Below are 20,632 nucleotides of genomic sequence, written 5' to 3'. Positions count from 1 at the left end.
CAATTCTCCCCCTGTTCCTACTGTCAGATATCCACTGTATTTAAAGAAGCAATGATAGTGAAGTACATTGCTGCCCTGTCTAACACAGAAAAGGAGGACCCTCCATGACTCCTGATGGTGTTATTATACAATGTAACATAACAAATGCACTGTAAAAGTAAAGACCAGAAGTTCACAGAATAATAGCATTGGCCTTACCATATCCTCCCAGTGGGGATGGGGAAACTAAAGTTCTGAAATCCTGACTTTCAGGAATTGTGATATTCATGGAAATTCAATTCCTTTTCAGATGCTCCAGTTGTTGTGGCCCATTGCTAGAAAGGTCAGCTTAAGCCTGCAGCCCCCCTGGCAGGAAGCTCAAAATACACTGCCCAGAACTTACTCAACATTCCCCAGAAGTGCTGTCTTTGTCCATCATTACTTTGAGACGAAAGGCTAGACTCCTTCACTTTAGTCTCTCCAGAATCGACATTCCCCCTCCGAAAATGCTTGCGAAGACGGGAAAACATGTCTTAGCTTGTAACCGCCAGACTCAGACTGAGAGAAACTAGGGCACTGGTCATCACTACAACACTGGTGACATCACAGAGGATGCCAGAACTCTCTAGGAGACAATAGAATGTCCAAGAAGGGACAGCTGATGTCATGGGGAGCAGACTTTGCCTCCCTGGTAATGTTCTCCCTGTACTGAGCATAAGCTGAGGTGCCCTTTCCAGGAGACTTTCCTGGGGCAGAGCCACTGAGCATCTCCTGCTTCCAAAGCCAAATTTTCCTCAAGGCTTGATTATAAAAACCTTAGTAATTCTTATGCATCTAAATGAATGTTTCCTTCCATATCTTGCCCCAAAATGTCTCATCCTAACTCAAATTGTCCTCATTCACCAATGTTAGCCATTAAAACTTCCGGAGATTTCACACCAGATTGAATATGCAGTCAAAAGTTCTCCTGTCTCATTATGTACAGGTGCTTTATATCACATCAAGAAGTAGTCTGCATGGTAGGTTACAACATGCGTGTGTGTTAGGGGAACACTCATGAAGTCATGTGCTTAGCAATTGACAATTGCCAGAAAATTCCTTAGTTGAAAGAGTTGAAGTCTTTATGGTGCTAGGAACAGTGTGGAGACCAGTTGGCAGAGGAAAGTGCAATATTGGAGCCACCAATGAAGGGAACCTCATGCTGCTTGTGGGGTTCTCATCTCTGCGCTAATGTCGCCAAAGGAGCACTGCTGACAGGCCTTCTATCAGAAGCTGAGCTTCTATCAAAAAAATAAAATAGTCAAGAGATATAGGGGGTGCAGATAAAGGTGTAGGACGAGGCTATACACATCACTACGTGGATACAGCAAGGACCCAGCACTTGTGCTCTGGGTCATGGGCTTCCCCACAAACACAAAAGTATCTGTCACAGTAAAAAAATGGATACTGTATTGAGTGCACACACCAACACTGATTGATCAGATCCATACCCCAGATTTTGGGGGCAGATCCATGGCCCCAAATATCTTCCTCTCAACTTATACAGCAACAAATAAGAAAGAAAGAAAAAAGTCAAAACAAAAAGCTCAAGCTTCTCATATGAGGATTGCAGGAAGTGTGATCTGGTGGTCAGTTCTGATTAGGCCATTTTAGATAGAACAGTGCACAGTGATGCTTAATGTGATGGGTCCTATATAAAGCTTTCTGCAATATTGGAATTTTAACAAGCCTCATCCAGAACATACAGAACAGGAAAGGATGTGATCACCATGTCCTTGCTCTCTATCAGGTTATTTTTCTGTGTCCGTGATTGTCAGGCATAGACAGCAACAATCTGAAATAGCTGGTAGACATGGAACAAAGTGGCTATAACAAAACTATAGTTGTGGGTTACACACCTCAACTGTCAAAGGCTAATGCTGTCCTCACAGTCCCTGGAGGCCACTCTTGTAAGACTGTCTACTGGAAAGTAGAAGCAGGTTTATCTGAGCTCAAAGTGAACCTGGCCAGCTAGGAAGAGGGCAACATGGGATACTTGAGACCCTGTCTAAACCAGCACAGAAACCCACCCTGCATTCAAAGCATCATCCACCAATTCTCGATTATCTACCCTTCTCTCCCTACCAGTCTTTCAGACTGGAACTGTAGAAAAGAACTGGAAATGATCTTCCTATTCTGAAGACCTTGATCTCTCTTACCTTAGGTGTACATTAAGAACTCATGCAAATGGGTATGACCATCTGAACATCTTAGTATCACGTACTCAGTATATCTAGCATAATACTGTGCCTATGGCAATCTCAAGTTTCCTTGAGTTTCGCTGACCCAGCAAGAAGTATGAAGTACTGAGGTCAAACCCCAGTGATCCTTTCAAGGGTTTAGAAGAAAGCCATCAGAGAAACTCCACTTCTTTGTCCTTAGATTAAATCAAGCTGATACAATGTGAACCTGGTGGGCTATTTAACCATGCATCTTTCTGCCATCCCCACCTTTCTGAATTCAGTCCATGTGAACCTGCATGGGGAGAATGCATAGAGTGTATGTACATAGACCACAATGAGGCCTAAACAGGACAACAAGCCTGGAATCCAGTGTCACTGCAAGGAGTTTGGTCTATGCTTAAGAGACCTCCTCAGTGGGTCTCAGTTCTCCCACTACTCTATAGAGACCAAGAGATGTAAGCAGCCAAGTGTTCCCTATGCCTGCTGACACACGCAATAAATGCAGTAAATTTTAATTTTTGTTCAGTTGTTCAGTAACTTACATATTGCTGTGGAAGTGATGGGGTTTAATGATCAGCATTGCATTTAACAATGCATAACCAATCATCCCTCCTAGAATGACTGTATATAGAGAAAGAAAATTTATTAGAATGGTGTATAGGCTGTGGTACAGCTAATTCAACAAGGAATGGAAGGTCCAAATTGCAGTAGTTGCCCCTGTTGAAGCCAATCCCCCTAGCATAGCTGTAGCCATTTTGTTCCATGCCTGCCAGATAGTTCATATTCTTGCTGTACTATGTCTGTCTGTCATGATTGTCTGAAAATAATTTAACTCAGAGCAGGGTCAGGAATGATCACATAACTTGTGTATGTTTTTTTTTATTGGTTATTTTGTTTATTTGCATTTCAAATGTTAACCCCCTTTCCAGTTTCCCCTACAATAACCCTGCATTCCACCCCCTTCCCCAGCCTCCTCGAGGGTGCTCCCCCACCCACCCATTCCGGAACCACTGGAAGGAAGTTCTTTATGTTGTGAGGTTTCTTAATCTTAAATTTCATAATTATAAGCTTCATGTAGGACCAATAAAATTAAAGGTCAATATGAGGGCTGCAGTGATGGCTCCATGGTTAAGAGCACTGACTGCTCTTCCGGAGGTCCTGAGTTCAAATCCCAGCAACCACGTGGTGGCTCACAACCATCTGTAATGAGACCTGATGCCCTCTTCTGGTGTGTCTGCAGACAGCTACAGTGTACTTATATATAAATAAATAAATCTTTAAACAGATAAAAAGTCAGTATGAACCTTTGTTGTCTAAAATGGCTTGAGTCAGGGCTGACAACCAGACAGCCCTTCCAGCACCTGCCTATGACCTCACAGTTTTAGTCTTTATAAACTGACATAGAAAAATGTCCAGGGTCGTAGCCTGACAAATTCTCAGCTATGTCTCTGATGATCAGTCTTAGGGTGGGCATTCAATAAACCATCCCTGTCTAAGTGAGGTCAGAGTTTGTGTGGTTTATGGGGCAACCCCTGGACTCCAACGGTTTTGTCCATAAGGCTGGATATTTAAGCTGGTCTTCAGTACATGCAGTAATCCTGAAGAAGTAGGCGAATTAATAAAGCAAACTTCCTTCTTCCATGTCCTTGATATGAGCCAGCAGAAGGTGTGGTCTAAACAACAACCAATGGATTGGGTAAAGATCTTTACCAATCCTACAACAGATAGAGGGCTTATATCCAAAATATACAAAGAACTCAAGAAGTTAGACCTCACGGAGACAAATAACACTATTTAAAAAATGGGGCTCAGAGCTAAACAAAGAATTCACAGCTGAGGAATGCCAAATGGCTGAGAAACACCGAAAGAAATGTTCAACATCTTTAGACACAAGGGAAATGCAAATCAAAACAACCCTGAGATTTCACCTCACACCAGTCAGAATGGCTAAGATCAAAAACTAAGGTGACAGCAAATGCTGGCAAGGATGTGGAGAAAGAGGAACACTCCTCCATTGTTGGTGGGATTGCAGACTGGTACAACCATTCTGGAAATCAGTCTGGAGATTCCTCAGAAAATTGGACATTGAACTACCTGAGGATCCAGCTATACCTCTCTTGGGCATATAACCAAAAGATGCCCCAACATATAACAAAGACACATGCTCCACTATGTTCATAGCAGCCTTATTTATAATAGCTAGAAGCTGGAAAGAACCCAGATGCCCTTCAACAGAGGAATGGATACAGAAAATGTGGTACATCTACACAATGGAATATTACTCAGCTATCAAAAACAATGACTTTATGAAATTCATAGGCAAATGGATGGAACTGGAAAATATCATCCTGAGTGAGGTAACCCAATCACAGAAAAGCACACATGGTATGCACTCATTGATAAGTGGATATTAGCACAAATGCTTGAATTACCCCAGATGCACAGAACACATGAAAATCAAGAAGGATGACCAAAATGGAATGCTTTACTCCTTCTTTAAAAGGGGAACAAGAATACCCTTGGCAGGGAATAGGGAGGCAAAGTTTAGAACAGAGGCAGAAGGAACACCCATTCAGAGCCTGCCCCACATGTGGCCCATACCTATACAGATATTAGATAAGATGGATGAAGCAAAGAAGTGCAAGCCGACAGGAACTGGATGTAGATCTCTCCTGAGAGACACAGCCAGAATACGGCAAATATGTAGCTGAATGCCATCATTAAACCACTGATCTGAGAACCGGGCCCCCGTTGAAGTAATCAGAGAAAGGACTGGAAGAGCTTGAAGGGGGTTAAGACCCCATATGAACAACAATTCCAACCAACCAGAGCTTCCAGGGACTAAGCCACTACCCAAAGACTATACATGGACTGACCCTGGACTCCAAGTTCATACGTACCAATGAATAGCCTAGTAAGAGCACCAGTGGAAGGGGAAACCCTTGGTCCTGCCAAGACTGAACCCCCAGTGAACATGATTGTTGGAGGGAGGGCGCTAATGGGGGAAGGATGGGGAGGGGAACACACAAATAGAAGGGGAGGGGAAAGGGTTGAGGGATGTTGGCCTGGAAATCGGGAAGGGGAATAACAATCGAAATGTAAATAAGAAATACTCAAGTTAATAAAGATGAAAAAAATAAAAAGAAAAAAGAAGGTGTGGTCCACATTAGAGGTGGGCCTTTCCATCTCAAAAGATCTGAATTAAAGATTTATCTTCTGATCTCCAAGATTTGGATTACAAGTAGGTCTTCTTGCTTCAGAAAATTTAATTAAGAAAAAAAATACAATGGTGCTTATGCCTTTAGCCTCAGCATCCAGGAGGTAGAGGCAGGTGGATCTCTGAGTTCAAGGCCAGCCTGGTCTACAAAATGAATTCCAGGACAGCCAGAGCTACACAGGGAAACCCTGTCTCAAAAAAAAACAAAGAAGAGGAGGAGGACCAAGAGGAGGGGGTTGAAGAGAGGAAAACAGAAAGAAGGAAGGAGAGAGAGTAAGAGAGAGAGAGACAGAGAGAGAGAGAGAGAGAGAGAGAGAGAGAGAGAGAGAGAGAGATCTCCCCCTCACAGGGCATCAAGCCATTTGGCATTAGTTAATTCCAGGTACACTCAAGTTGACAGCCAAGAACAGCAATCACATTACCCGTGGTTGTGATCTCACCCTGGTAGGCTCCTGAGTAGGAGGCTGAAGCAGGAGAATTGCCATAAGTCTGATGCCAGCATGAACTACACACATGTTCCAAGCCAAGCCAATCTTGGCTACAATTTGAGATTCTGTCTGAAAAATATGAAAGAGAAAGAAAACATAAATTCCTAGAGCAGTGTTTCTCAACCTTCCTATGGCCTCAACCCTTTAGAACAGTTCCTCATGCTGTGGTGACCCCAACTACAAAATTATTTTGTCGCTACTTCACAACTGTAAATTTGCTACTGTAATGAATCTTTATTGTAGTGTAAACTATCTGATAGGAGACCCTGTGTGGGTCACGACCCCCAGGCTGAGGGCCTTTGCCCTAGAGGTGGTCTTGACCTAGTTCATATAGTTCATATTATAATGGGCTCTCTCAGTGTTTGAAGGTCAAGTATATTCACTTGTAACATCAAAACTTAAAAATTCAGTTGACCTGCTGGCTGGTATGGTCTGACATCCCCCAGAATGCCTTTGCCATTTTGTTCCATGTCTGCCAGCCATTTCATATTGTTGCTGTAACACGCCTGCCATCACTGACGAGGAGAAGGGACTTGGCTCAAGGACATGCTGACCACACACCTTGCTTTGTTCTGAATGTTCTGTATGCGGTTTGCTAATCTTGAGAAATTCTACACCTGAAGGAGTGGTTCCCTGAAGTGGACACAGGTGAAAGGCTAAGGCAGATGTGTGAAGGAACGTTTCACTGAAGCAGACACAGGTAAAAGGATGTTCTGCTAAAGCACGCATGTGAAGGGACACGTGATGAAGGGTTCTGCACTAAGGACACACATGCATTGGTCTGCCTTGCATTCTGTAATTGAGCTGCATTTGTTGGGACTTCATAGAACCACAGCAAAAACCCTTCTGGTGGGCTGTGTAGTTTCTCACTGTTTCCTTGGACTCGGGCTGATGGGCAGAGTGATGTCAGCTGAGACAGACACATGTGCTGACACAGGACACACGCTAAGGCCAGGCCCATGGAGGACACGGATATTGAGAGGGAGTTTGGATGGAGTTATGCTTGCGTAGCTTATTGGTCTGGGGTCTCTGCTGATCTCTGCTCGCCTGAGAGCTGCTCTTACTACTGTGTAGCATCTTGGCTGCTCTTTGTTCCCCTTGGACAGCCCTCAGGACCAGGCACTCCTCTCCCTTAACCATGGCTGCTGTCCTCTTCCTCTCTCCTCTCCATCACACATGTTCTTCCTTTATTCTCTGGCAGCTTCTTCTTCCTTCTTCCCTCCTCATGATCCTCTCTAGCAAAGCCCTCAAAGCTCACCTCCCCCATCTCTCTGCTGTGCTGCTGTTGGCTGTTGGCTTCTTTATAATCACAGTTAACTGGGAGCAGGGTCAGTTATTTGGGGTTAACCAGTCTTGAGTTCTACAAATTAGCATTAAAATACAAGCAGCATTAGGCCAATACACTACAGGGATTTTTGTTTGTTTGTTTGGTTGGTTTGGTTTAATTTTTATTTACCTTTTTACTTGTTATTTTATTTTTGGCTATTTATTATTAATCGGTTATTTTATTTATTTACATTTCAAATATTGTCCTACTTTCCACACTCCCCTCATCATACCTTACATTCCATTTCTGCTCAGCTTTGCCTATGTGACAGTGCTCCTGCACCCACACATATCCATCCCCACCTCACTCCTCTAGGATCTGTGTTTGGTGGGGCAATAGGCCTCACCTTTAACCATAGAGCATCCTTGCATACACTTTGGCTGGCAGTTTGGCCCCTAGGAGCTTGGGGATTAGGGAAAGACGATCTGATCAGATATTAAAGCCAATGATTGCTGCATTTTCTTCTTTTTCTGGTTGTAGGTGAAATTATGTTTGTGTGCTTCTCTTTTTTGAAATTATTGAGAGATGATTAATTTCTTGGTTTTTCTTGGTTATAGTTTAGCTCATTGTCTTGGAGTTTTCCTCCTATTATCCTCTGTTGTGCTTTCTTAGAGAAAAGTATTGTTTATATTTGGTTTTGTAGGGTTGGGTATTTAGCTGAGTGGTAGAACGCTTGCCTGGCAAGCTCAAGGCCCTTGGCTCGGTCCTCCGCTCCGGAAAAAAAATGATTCATTAAATTTGGTTTTGACAAGAAATATCTTGGTTTCTCCATTTATGGTGGTTGAGGATTATGCTGGATATAGGAGCCTGCGTCTGCATTACATCTGCCCAAGATTTTCTGACCTTTAGAGTCTCTGTTGTGAAGTCTGGTGTAATTCAGATACGTCTGAATTTTTTTGTTACTGGATATTTATACTGAAAGAACCCCAAATTTGGGGAGACTCTTGCTCCAGTCTCGGGATGGCGTGCTCCAGGAAACACGAGTAGCCGATCTTGATGTAACAACAAGAGGTAGCTTTATTAAAGAGATCTCGGGCCGACATGTATCTCATGGAGCCGACCTTGAGCCTCTAAAGGCAGGGGTTTATATAGGGAAAGCCAGGGGATTTCGCGTGGTTACACATGATTGGCTGATTCAAATGGTGCACAGTTACTTTTGTCGCGGAGTTACATCAGCAGAGAATACGTGTAATCTAGCATCTCAGCAATGTGTGTAGGGTGACTCATCTCACTCAGCAGGGGGATGACTAATCCTCAGGGAGTGAAGGAAGGGGAAAGGGTGGCTTCAGATGGCCAGTGTCCTTGGGGGCTGATAGCCGGGTCAGTGAACCCTATCTCAAAATCTCTTAGGCATGTCAGGACTTTGTTTGTGACTGACTTTTTGAAATTTAACTCTTCAATACCTTACACCTATTAATGTTCTTTCTTTGATCTGTGCATTTAGTGTTTTAATTATTGTGTGAATGCAGGAATTCTTTCTGGTATAATTAATTTGATGTTCTGTAAGCTTGTTGTACCTTTATGGTCTTTTCTTTCTTTACCTTATGGAAGTTTTCTGCTATGATTTGTTGAAGGTGTTTACTGGACCTATGAACTAGACATCTTAATTCTCTTCTCTATCTATTATCCTTAGGTTTCGACATTTAATTGTGTCCTGAAATTCATTGATGTTTGGATTCAATAAACCATACATGTTTATCTGAGATGGGTGTGTTGTGCTTTGTGGGTGACCTCCTTTACCCCAACTGTTCTATTTAGTAGCACGTTGGATAATGAGACTTGGTCAGCAATGGTGACCTCTTCCCATAAACTATATGAAAATAGGGAGGGGAATTGATGTGTGTCAAGTATCAGTAGTCTCCTGGGTGGTTTTGGTTCCCGGTTGGCCACATGCAACAGTTTCAAAAGCCCAGGTTTGATGTTCCTTGGGATTCCCATGATGATGTACTCAGACAGGACAGAAAAAAGACCAGAATACACATGAGAGAACTTGATTTCTATAATAGAGAGAACATTACTAAGTTATGTTACAAAATATTAGATCACACGGTGATCTCTATGAATGTATTATTTAGTGAAAAACTAGTGTGTGGTATAGCATTGCCATGGCACAGACATTTAAAGAAAAAGTTGTTTGTTTACTGCAAACATGGACTTTATTACCATATGACTCACCTACTACACACCTTCATTGCAAAGGTAAAACGTGCACTTAGGTCCAGAGGAGATCAAGGCATATCTTGAAAGGAAATGAAGATGACTAATGCAATGGAAAGTCTTTGAATTGAAGGATTTTTAAGAAAGTGTGCAGAGGGAACAGGAATGCTCTTCTTCTGAGAGGTCAGTGAATTAGGAAGGACAGTTGGGAGCTTTACTTGACTTCAGCATCTGATTCCTGAGACTTCATTGGTAAACTTAATGTCTGGAATTTTGTGTTGTAAAACAACACATTGGCTCTGCAGCTTTTGGGAAGGCCCATGGACAGAGAGATCACACCCACTGGGAACCATTTGTGTGGCCATCACATTTTGGAAAGACAATTGAGAAGTCCTCAAGGAGAAAATAATGAAAAACTAAATGTCTTCACAGGAATTACCTCAATTCTGATTATGATTTTTTCATATTAGTAATTTATACTTGATTCTTTTTTTTTTTTAATTTTAAACAAGAGCCTTCGGGTTTAATCTGAGGTGGTCGTAGAGTCACAAAATGCTTACAATACCTGTATGGCACCGGTGTCGTCTCCGTCTCCGTCCTGCAGATAGGAGAGACACCACGAAGTTCTTCTCAAAGTAGTTTATTCAGGAACCTTTCTTTCTGCATGCAAGCAGCAGTCTCCTACCCCCAAGGACACTCCCTACTAAAAAACCAGTAACCACGCCCCATCAGTCCAGTCTACATAGTCTCAGTTCATAGGTCCACGCCAAATGGCCTGATCTTGTGTCATGGTGCACCTGCGCAGCTCTCACGATGGGCGTGGCTTACTTTTGGTTGTATGAGGAAGTCAGGTGCTAGTCATAAGACTTGGCAGCTGTCCCGGGCACCATCTTGGGATTGCCGCCACACCCGCTCCCCACAACCCGGCATCTAACACTATGGGGCTAGAGATTCTTCTTTTAAATGCATCACCATGAACAACTTCCATTTAACCAGCAGGTGTCCATGCCAGGCAGACACTGAGCAGGTTGTATGTTCTGTTAATCTCCACTACAACCCAATTCAGCAGAAACACGTCCATTTTACAGGTGAAGAAACCACAGCTCAAAGCAAATGAGATTCAGGGTCCCCTCAGTCTCACTGGCTGTCACTTAGACCCACATCCTTCTCTGTACAGGGAAGCCATGGGCCTGATATGGCTGTGCAAGCTGACTCTGCTGAGATGATCAATGCTATTCTTGACCCTGGAAGAATTTAAGACAAGGTGACCCACAGACTCCTGGGGTAGATTCTGCCTCTGGGTTCTAGGGTGTGACACGGTATCCCTTGCCATGGGTCTCTACTCACATGAGGAGTCTGCTCCCATGTGTCAGCTTCTATGGCAGTGGCTCAAATCACTCCTAATGATGAAACGCTTTAATACAGCACTTCATGCTGTGGTCACCCCCACCATAAAAGTATTTCATTACGACTTTGTAACTAATATTGCTGTTCTTGTAAGTCATAATATGCAACATATCTGATAGGGAAAGTATCAGAAAAAAAGGGGCTGGGAAGGGGTCGTGACCCACAGGTTGAGAAACATTGCTCTGTGAAATACTTTTAAAGTAAGGCCTTCTTCTCAGGAGAACCCGGAACAGTTGTTAGAGCAGAGATGCCCTGAACTAGTTACATGATTTAGCAGGCCTTAATGACAACAGAGATTCCCGGCTAAAGGCACAATCTGAAATCACTGTCCCCAGGACATTTCTTGCCTCAGGTTTTCCCCATAACAATGTGAGTCTGCTTGAACATGTCTGTCCAGGAAGCCAGTCCCTGTAGACTGTTATACAGACAGAATGCTAAAGTCAAGAATGGTTTCCCTCTGACGGCCCATAGTCACTTCTCTAGAAGTAAGTTCAAGTCCCCTGTGTGTAAAGTCACATAGTGTGTGAGACTTGAAATATCATCCGTTTGAGTTGACAAAAAACAATTCTCACTGGAACTGGAAAATATCATCCTGAGTGAGGTAACCCAATCACAGAAAGACATACATGGTATGCACTCACTGATAAGTGGCTATTAGCCCAAATGCTTGAATTACCCTAGATGCCTAGAACAAATGAAACTCAAGACGGATGATCAAAATGTGAATGCTTCACTCCTTCTCTAAAAGGGGAACAAGAATACCCTTGGCAGGGAAGAGAGAGGCAAAGATTAAAACAGAGACTGAAGGAACACCCATTCAGAGCCTGCCCCACATGTAGCCCATACATATACAGCCACCCAATTAGACAAGATGGATGAAGCAAAGAAGTGCAGACTGACAGGAGCCGGATGTAGATCGCTCCTGAGAGACACAGCCAGAATACAACAAATACAGAGGCGAATGCCAGCAGCAAACCACTGAACTGAGAATAGGTCCCCCGTTGAAGGAATCAGAGAAAGAACTGGAAGAGCTTGAAGGGGCTCGAGACCCCATATGTACAACAACGCCAAGCAACCAGAGCTTCCAGGGACTAAGCCACTACCTAAAGACTATACATGGACTGACCCTGGACTCTGACCTCATAGGTAGCAATGAATATCCTAGTAAGAGCACCAGTGGAAGGGGAAGCCCTGGGTCCTGCTAAGACTGAACCCCCAGTGAACTAGACTGTTGGGGGGAGGTTGGCAATGGGGGGAGGGTTGGGAGGGGAACACCCATAAGGAAGGGGAGGGGGGAGGGGATGTTTGCCCGGAAACCAAAGAATTATTATTAAGTATTAAATAAATTTAAAAAAAATTCTCACTTCAGATTGACAGCTGACCAACAATTATTTTCAGGAGAACACAGAGGGTGGCCAGGCCTGCAGAGTCAGATCCCCTACCTGCCTGGGACAATCCCACCCACAGTAGACTTCTGCTTCTCCTAAAAGTGTTATCAGAAAATGTGACCTTAAGGTTCTGAAGTACACAATATGCACAAACCCTAAAGTTGTTAGATGGCCGATATGGGGCTTTTCTCTGCTTTAAGATCATTCTGGCCTCTCCTCTCCCCTGGACTGCATTCTGTTCTCTCTGGTCCGTTGATCTTTAAGTACCTGGGTTCACCTCAAGGCCTGGGTGGGGAGGAGGACCTTTTCTTGTAGGAATGAGCATGGATCAAGAATGTATCCCCACTGTGACTGGGCAACAAAGTACCAGAAAATCTTCTCCAATCACAGAACTGGGTCATGTGGGAGCCATCACTGTTTCAAAGGGACAGCTGGTTGCTTTCTCCTGGAAGAAGCACTTGGGGGTTGACTGTCACTTCTGGACTTTCTGTTCTAAGGTCACTTCTCAGAAGGGGCACTTTGCTCTAAGTCCTTTGGGGGACTCACCCAGCACTGGGGCTGGAGGATCCTATGGTGTTGCAGCTCTGAGCTGGGAGGGGGAGCTCGCACACTGACTTGAAGAAGCCTGTTTTCACAGCTGATCTAAGTCTGAGGAACAGGTGCTTTTAAAGAAGCATGTGAAAGCATCTCCTGCAGGAGAGCCCAGTCTGCAGGGAAAGTCACACAGGACATCGAAAAGTGGATTCCCACCTTCCACAGGGTGGGTGAACCAGGGAGGGCACTGGATGGTCAGAGAGTTTGAGAAAAGCCTGAATTTTCTGAAAGACTTCCAGCACTTTACATCCCACCACTATCCCAGGCTCACATGTGAGGCTCAGCAAAGAACGCCACCTGCTGGGGTCCCTGAAACTAAACTTGGAGTGGAGAACTGTGGAATACACCTCTGGGTAGGGGGAGATGCAGGAGTCCAGGGCCAGGCCTGGGGTCTGTCCCTTTGGGTCTCCTTGCTTCCCAGAGGCTCTGAGTGCAGGGCCAGGGAGCCCAAATCTCAAATTCTTTGGCCTAAGTAGTGAGAGTCAACAGGGCAGGGCAAGGCAGGGCAGGGATGGGCAAAGGAGGGCCAGGCACAGGAAAGCCAAGCCCAGCCAGCCAGTGGATAGGCTCTGGGCATGAGGGACTGGGGACAGCAGGACCGACCCTCACTCTCCAGGCTGGGCATGGCACCCCAGCAGGGATGTGGAGAGTCCTGGAACCGACAGCCCCTTGTCTTCTGACTGCATCTGACAGTGCATGGAGTGCTAGAAGTCAGAGAGGCTCCTGGGATCCCCCGATTTCCTAATCACATTGTGCTCACTAGAACACTATTAATCTTCTACAAAATTACAGAGCAGGCTGTATGAAGACTCTCAGCTGACAATGGGGACATAAATTATGAGTATGTGTAGCAAGACCCAGGCCTCTTCCAGGTTCTTAGATATTAACTGAGAACCTCAAATACAGTAGTAATGTGATAGTGTGGTGTGAATCTAGTTACTTTCTCTATTTTGATATAGATGACTCTTTTTGTGTCATGGTCAGCGTATAATGACTAGAAGACCTAAGCTTCAGAATGACCAAAGACTACATTGCTTCTCTAGCAGCTGAGATTTTAAAAGTCCTGGTGTGACAGCAACTGTTGGTGGACATTCTGGATTATTCCTTCTGTACTTTAACTCTCTGTGTCACTTCCACCATCAGTAAGTTAGTTCAATTCCATAAATTGGAAATCCATCACCTGGAAGAAATACTCTATTTTTTAAAGATTTATTTATTTATTTATTTATTTATTTATTTATTTATTATATACAAGTACACCGTGACTGTCTTCAGACACACCAGAAGAGGGCATCATATCTCATTACAGATGGTTGTGAGCCACCATGTGGTTGCTGGGATTTGAACTCAGGAACTCTGGAAGAGCTGTCAGTACTCTTAACCACTAAGCCATCTCTTTAGCCCAAGAAATACTTTCTGAATATGATCTGAGATTGGCCATGGAAAAAGGGTAGCTTGAACTGTCCCACCTAGGTTCTGGGCCTGCACAGGCCTGCTCTCCAAAAGAAACCTGTGTTCACAGCTGTTGGCTGGCTAAGAAAGATTTCACGAGATGTGATACACAGCCCTCGGACTTCTGCTTCAGTCATCTGCACAATTTTTCCCGGACGATATCCTCATACGTCCAGCAGGCGGGTGATGAAGCTGTCTGCTCTCAGCTCCCCTTCAGCCATCTTGTGGGCACCAGACTCTCCTCCCTGCAACAGGAACAAGGGCTTCTCCATGGTGGCTGCAGCAGCAGCTTGACATTCTCACCTAGGAGGCCCTATGCCTTTCTACCCCAGTTCCAACTCACCTCAGGCCCGGGCCTTCCCCCCATCCACTTCCCACGGAGCAGGGAGAGCAGCACCCACTAGAAATAAAAGGGAAGCCCTTGGTCCTGCCAAGACTGAACCACCAGTGAAAGGGATTGTTGGGGGGAGGGTGGTAATGGGAGGAGGATTGAGGAGGGGAACACCCATAGAGAAGGGGAGGGGGGTTAGGGGGATGTTTGCCTGGAAACCCAGAAAGGTAATAACAATTGAAATGTAAATAAGAAATACCCAATTTAATAAAGATGGAGAAAAAAATAGAAAGAAAAGGCACACATTCAAAACAGAATAATATGTACCCTAATTTTAAACCACAGCTCTGTCAATTAACTATATCTTTAAGGAAGCTCAGAAAAGCAGGCCAAACAATTAATATTTTCTCGGTTTAAGTATTTGTAATGTTGCATAAATAATAATGTCCGTTTCTTGCTATTGTGGAGGGAATAAAATAGATAATATGTAATCACGGAAATTTTGAAGTACCATCCATGTTTCTGTTCATTAAATCAATCTTCCTCATTTCATTGATCAAATATGTATGTTTTCTGTTTCATAGTTATATGTATAATAAAACTAGTATAAAAACCTTCAGAATTATGTATGCTTTCACTTTTAACAAATTAAATTAGCTATTCGTTGTATTTCAGCTGAACATTTAAATGTTCTTCATATGTCCCAATGCTAGTTTATTAGGTACCTATAAACTTTAAACTCTTTGCCTGAGAGCATGAGTACTATTTAATTACATAGTAACTACACTCAGGCTGTCTTTTTATTAGAACCAATTATATCAGACTGTAAGAAAAATTACTTTTGTTTTAAAGTTTGTGTGTGTATGAGTGTGAGTGTGAGTATGAGTATGAGTGTGTGTATGTGAATGTGTGTGTATGAGTGTGTGTGTGTGAGTGTATGTGTGTGTCTGTGTGTATGTGAGTGTGAGTGTGAATGTGAGTGTGTATGTGTGTGAGTGTGTGTGAATGTGTGTGTGTGTGAGTGTGTGTGTGTGTCTGTGTGTGTTTGTGTGTGTGAGTGTGTGTGTGTGTGTGTGCAGCACATGACCAAACAACTTTCAGGAGCCATTTCTCTCCTTCTGTCATATGGGTCCCAGGATGTAACCCAGATGTTTGACTTTGGCAATAAATAATATTACCCACTAAATAAATAAATAAACAAACAAAAAACAAGCCACAAATCAACTTTAAAAGTAAAGGCCAGAAGTTCACAGAAGAGTAGCATTGGCCTTACCATATCCTTTCTTTGGGGATGGGAAAATTAATGTTCTGAAATCCATAACTTTCAGGAATTGTGATATTCATGGAATTTCAATTCCTTTGCAGATGCTCCAGTTGTTGTGGCCAATTGCTAGAAAGGTCAGCTTAAGCTTGCAGGACCCCCACTATCCCTCCCCCCCCCCGCCTCCACAGAAAGCTCAAAAGACACTGCCCAGAACTTACTCCACATTTCGCAGAACCACTTTCTTTGTCCATCATTTCTGTGAGACGAAAGGTCAGACTCCTTCACCCTAGTCTCTCCACAATCGACATCCCCCCTCCCAAAACACTTCTAAGACTGGAAAACATGTCTTAGGGTGTATCTGCCAGACTCGGACTGAGAGAAACTAGGGCACTGGTTGTCACTACAACATTGGTGACATAGCAGAGGACGCCAAGAACTCTCTAGGAGACAATAGAATGTCAAAGAAGGGACAGCTGATGTCATGGGGAGCAGACTTTACCTCCCTGCTAATGTTCTCCCTGTACTGAGCATAAGCTGAGGTGTCATTTCCAGGAGACTTTCCCGGGGCAGTGCCACTGAGCACCTCCTGCTTCCAAAGCCAAATTTTCCTCAAGGCTTGATTATAAAAACCTTAGTAATTCCTATGCATCTAAATGAATGTTTCCTTCCAAATCCTGCCCAAAAATGTCTCATCCTAACTCAAATTATCCTCCTTCACCAATATTAGCCATTAAAAATTCCTGAGAAATAATACCAGTTTGAATATGCACTCAAAATGTTCTCCTGTCTTATTATGTACAGGTGCTTGAAATCACATCAAGAAATAGCCTGCATGGAAGGTTGCAACATGGGTGTGTGTTAGGGGAACACTCATGAAGCCTTGTGCTTAGCATTCAACGGTTGCCACAAAATTCCTTATGAGGAAGACTTGAAATCATTATGGTCCTAGAAACAGTGTGGAGGCCAGTTGGCAGAGGAAAGTGAAACATTAGAGCCACCAGTGAAGACTCCTGTTGGGCCCTACCTTGGTGTTTCCCTCCCCCCTCGCTGAGCCTTTCAGCCTGCTATAGCAAGAAATTGTTTACACCTTTGACAGCTGCTCTTAGCCCCTGATTTGGGGCTGGGATTTTCCATGGCACCCTTCCTCCCCACTGAGCTTTCCTGCTTCTTGTTTTTAAGAAGCTGTTTATGCCCCTGATTGGGCTGGAACTTTCACCACACAGACTTGTCCTATTTTCCTGGTTGGGGATTTTCACCTGCCTTGTTGTTTTTCCACAGCTTTTGCCTCTGGTATATAAGGAGATCTCAGTAAAGCCTTGGTGGCACTGGCTAAAAAGGGGTGACCCGTGTACGTGTTTTCTTTCAACCCCACAAACCTACACCTGATATTCACACACTGTTGGCGCAGACACTGACAATAGGTATCACAATAGAAACTAGTAACTAGATTTAACCAAACTATCACATTAATGCTGTATTTCATGGTTTTTTTTTTTTTTGCTCTCCTAGAACCTGGAAGAGGCTTGGGGTTTTCTAATCCTACTCATAATTTATTAATCTTCCCAACACTATGGGCTTTGTTCTGTTAATGCTAACAGCGCCATCCAATACCTAGGATATTTTCTACTGACATGTGTGACGTGAGACAAAACAGTCCCTGTCATCCCTCACCTGAATAAACTTCCTTAGAGTTCAGTGTAGTTGGAGGGTCCTTCTTTCCTCTCCAAGATCGAGAAACATTTCCAGTCTCCAGACAAGTGTGTCAGCCATTGTCCAGTGACTGTCCTGAGATGTCCACATTGTCAGCTGAGTGTCGTCATCCAGCCTGCCCTGTAATTGTTGTAGATGATTAATAGGGTTCCAGCCCTAGGATTTAATTCAGTGCTACAGTACTTGCCAAACATGCTCAAAGCCCTAGCTGCCACCCTAGTCCTGTGTGCTCTAGAGAAAGAAAATAAAGAACCACATTGTCTATCAAGTTTCTCCTCCAATAGAAGGAGAATCTGCATCGGTCTTTTAAGTAACTCTAAGCCCCAGCTTCCCCACAGCTCCCTCCATGGATTGCCCTACTGGTGCATTTTCAGTAACGCTCACTTTATTTTTGGTGTGCAAAGAATATGCACCATGTCAGTAAAGTGTGTGTGTGTGTGTGTGTGTGTGTGTGTGTGTTCATCCATGAACTCACTATAAATTATTATCAAATGACCCAGAAGACCGTGGAGAAACCTGTCGATGTGCCTGCAGAATTATGTTACTACCGTTCCATGGCACCTTGCAGGGAACACTGAAATAGTGGGCCGCTTTTATAGAGCCTAAAACCAGGCTATGCATGGTTTTCGGTGAGATTGTGATGTGCAACACCACAACAGAGATCAGCAGAAGCTTCATTTATTCCATGCTGCTGTTACCAAGTGAGGCAAAGCCTCATCCCATAGAGAGTCTGGTAGGATCTGATGAAGGGCAATAAACTCAGGGTTGAAATCAAGCCTTTAGAAACAAAGAGAAAAATACAAAGTCAAGGAAAGCAAGAGCTGTCTTTTCTTCCTCTTTTTTTTTTTTTTGAGATGATCCACAAGAGAGACAACCCCTTCCTCAAACTAACAATGCACAAGAGAGACAATACATGAATTAAAAATCAGAAATGAAATGAGGGACATAACAACAGACACGGAGCAAATTCCAAAATCATTAGTTCTTACTCCCGAGGACTTTACGCCAGAAAACAGAAATATTTATTTGATATTCCTGATTTTCTAGACAGATAACAATTACCAAAGTTAAATCCAGATCTGGGAAGATATCTGAAAAATACACCTAAGAAAATAGATACACTCATTAAAGGTTGCCTATATTATATATTATATTGCTTTCTTTTTGCATGATTAAACCCCTTCGAGGACATTTAGCTGTGTTATAGACAGTGTTACTTTTAAAACAAAAGAACAAAGAAAGAAATTGTGGAGTCATTGAGATACACTTCCCAGACAGGATCAAAGAAAGACTGCTGAGAGATGCAAGCAGGGGCTGGAACGCTGCCCTTGAGAAGGAAATGTTTTCCTCACTTTACCTCACACTATGTTGTACTATGTCCTATTTTGTGGAAGCAGCTCTCATGCTCTCTGGGTTATGACAAGGATATTGTGATACTAGGAAGAGGGGTGATTTGCTATACAGATATTTTAAGAAGAAGCCTTTGCTTAGTCTTACTTCTTTGCCTAGTCTTGCCTCGGTTGTTCCTGGTATCATGGGAATAACGATCTTATTATATCTTGCCAAAAGGGAAAGTGAGGTAATTCATATTCATGCCTATATAAGGGTTAATAAACTTGCAGCTGCATGCAGTTGCATCTGCCTTTGCTCTGCATCCCCTGTGTCCTGGTTATTTGTGACCGTACCTGGGCCGCCAACGCACTAGATGTTGACAAGCATCACCCTTCTCACTGTCAGGTTTATTATCTTTCTTTTTTGAAATCTATGATGTGGAGGCGTATTACAGCAACAATATGAAATAGCAGGCTGGCATGTATGAAAATTGCTGTGTTTAAGCTAGGTGTGGGGACAAGTCCTCAAAACAAGCTGTTAAGATGGGAAACAAATAATGTGTTTGTTGCTGGAACTGAGTTGCATCAGCTGTGTTGCTCTGCCTGCTCAGTGTCCATTCATCCTCACTCTGTTTCTACAGAGGAACTCAAGGTTTGCCCCAGCTGCCTGTGAGCTGTGATATGGGCAGAGAAAGGCCAGGACACAGTGGTGATTTCCCACTCCTCAGTTATGCTGAATTTTCCACTACTGTACTTGTATACACAAGTACAGTGTGGTCAGTTATTATAGATATTTGTCATTTCTTACAGAGGGCAACTATGATTGACTACACCCAATTCTATAAAAAACAAAACTCAGGAAACCTGGCCCTTGGCAGCAATGAATCAAGAAATATCTAGGATGGTGGGGCATGAATTCTGCCAAGCAATGAACTCAGATAGGTGGGGTTGTGTGGAAGATGTAAGGTTGAATAGCACAATCTATTCATGTTGTATCATCTTGATTTAATCTAAGGACAAAGAAGTTCAGTATCTCTGATGGCTTTCTTCTAACCCCTTGAAAGGTTCACTGGGGTTTGACCTCAGTTCTTCATTCTTCTTGCTGGGGCAGCAACACTCGGGGAAGCTTGAGATTGCCATAGGCACAGTATTAGGCTAGAAATGCTGAGTAGGTAATAGTAAGTTATTCAGATGGTGATACCCATTTCATTTGTTCTTAACGTTGACCTAAGGAAAGACAGATCGAGGTCCTTAGAATACAAAGATCATTTCCAGTTCTTTTCTACCTTTCCTGAATGAAAGACTGGTTGGCAGAGAATGGTAAAAATTCAAGAATTGGTAGATGATGCTTTGATTGAAGGGTGGGTTTCTGTGCTGGTTTTAGACAGGGTCTCAATTACCCCATCTTGTTCTCTAAGTTGCTCGTCCTGTTCACTTTGAGCTCAAATAAAGCTGCTTCCACTTTCCAACAGGTAGTCTTACAAAGGGGCCTCCAAGGACTGTGAGGACAGCATTAGCCAATGAGAGCTGAGGTGTGTAACCCACAACTATAGCTTTATCTGAAAGACCCTCAGACAGAGGAGACTCTCGCTCCAGTCCTGAGGACAATCACCACCCCATGAACACACAGGACTCAGTCTTGATGTAAAAACAAGAGGTTTACTTTGGGATACCAATGCACTGGGGCTTGACACAGTCCTCACGCAGGAGGGATGTGAGGAGGCTCAAACAACAGAAATGTACAGCTTAAATAGTCAGTTAAGAT

At 43.5% G+C, this 20,632-nt stretch overlaps 3 protein-coding genes across 14 annotated transcripts in view; 1 reads left to right on the top strand and 2 right to left on the bottom strand.

The window, feature by feature from the left end:
• Positions 1-20,632, bottom strand: part of LOC147999010 (disks large homolog 5-like) — a 133,020-nt gene that overhangs the window by 4,152 nt on the left and 108,236 nt on the right. The window contains exon 1 of one of the 4 annotated variants that reach the window (XM_087595742.1): positions 383-539. The exons of the other annotated variants lie outside the window; for them this stretch is intronic. Coding sequence (XP_087451868.1) covers positions 383-509 — 127 coding nt within the window. The 5' untranslated portion in view covers positions 510-539. Of the gene's footprint in view, positions 1-382; positions 540-20,632 lie in introns of those variants that run through there. 4 annotated transcript variants of the gene reach the window in all.
• Positions 1-20,632, bottom strand: part of LOC147999014 (disks large homolog 5-like) — a 202,807-nt gene that overhangs the window by 84,759 nt on the left and 97,416 nt on the right. The gene's annotated exons all lie outside the window — the stretch shown is intronic.
• Positions 1-20,632, top strand: part of LOC147999018 (disks large homolog 5-like) — an 81,511-nt gene that overhangs the window by 54,731 nt on the left and 6,148 nt on the right. For 3 of the 9 annotated variants that reach the window (XR_015643822.1, XR_015643826.1, XR_015643825.1), the window contains one exon: positions 16,628-17,165. The exons of 1 other annotated variant lie outside the window; for it this stretch is intronic. The gene's annotated coding sequence lies outside the window, so the exon portion shown is untranslated. Of the gene's footprint in view, positions 1-289; positions 3,481-6,385; positions 6,607-8,866; positions 8,936-16,627; positions 17,167-20,632 lie in introns of those variants that run through there. 5 more of the 9 variants (XR_015643821.1, XR_015643827.1, XR_015643819.1 and 2 more) reach the window with 5 other exon arrangements.

Source organism: Rattus norvegicus, chromosome 19 (genome assembly GCF_021556685.1).
Source record: "Rattus norvegicus strain SHRSP/BbbUtx chromosome 19, alternate assembly SHRSP_T2T, whole genome shotgun sequence".
In the NCBI taxonomy this organism is placed as follows: Eukaryota; Metazoa; Chordata; class Mammalia; order Rodentia; family Muridae; genus Rattus; species Rattus norvegicus.
This window is presented reverse-complemented; position numbering and strand designations above follow the sequence as displayed.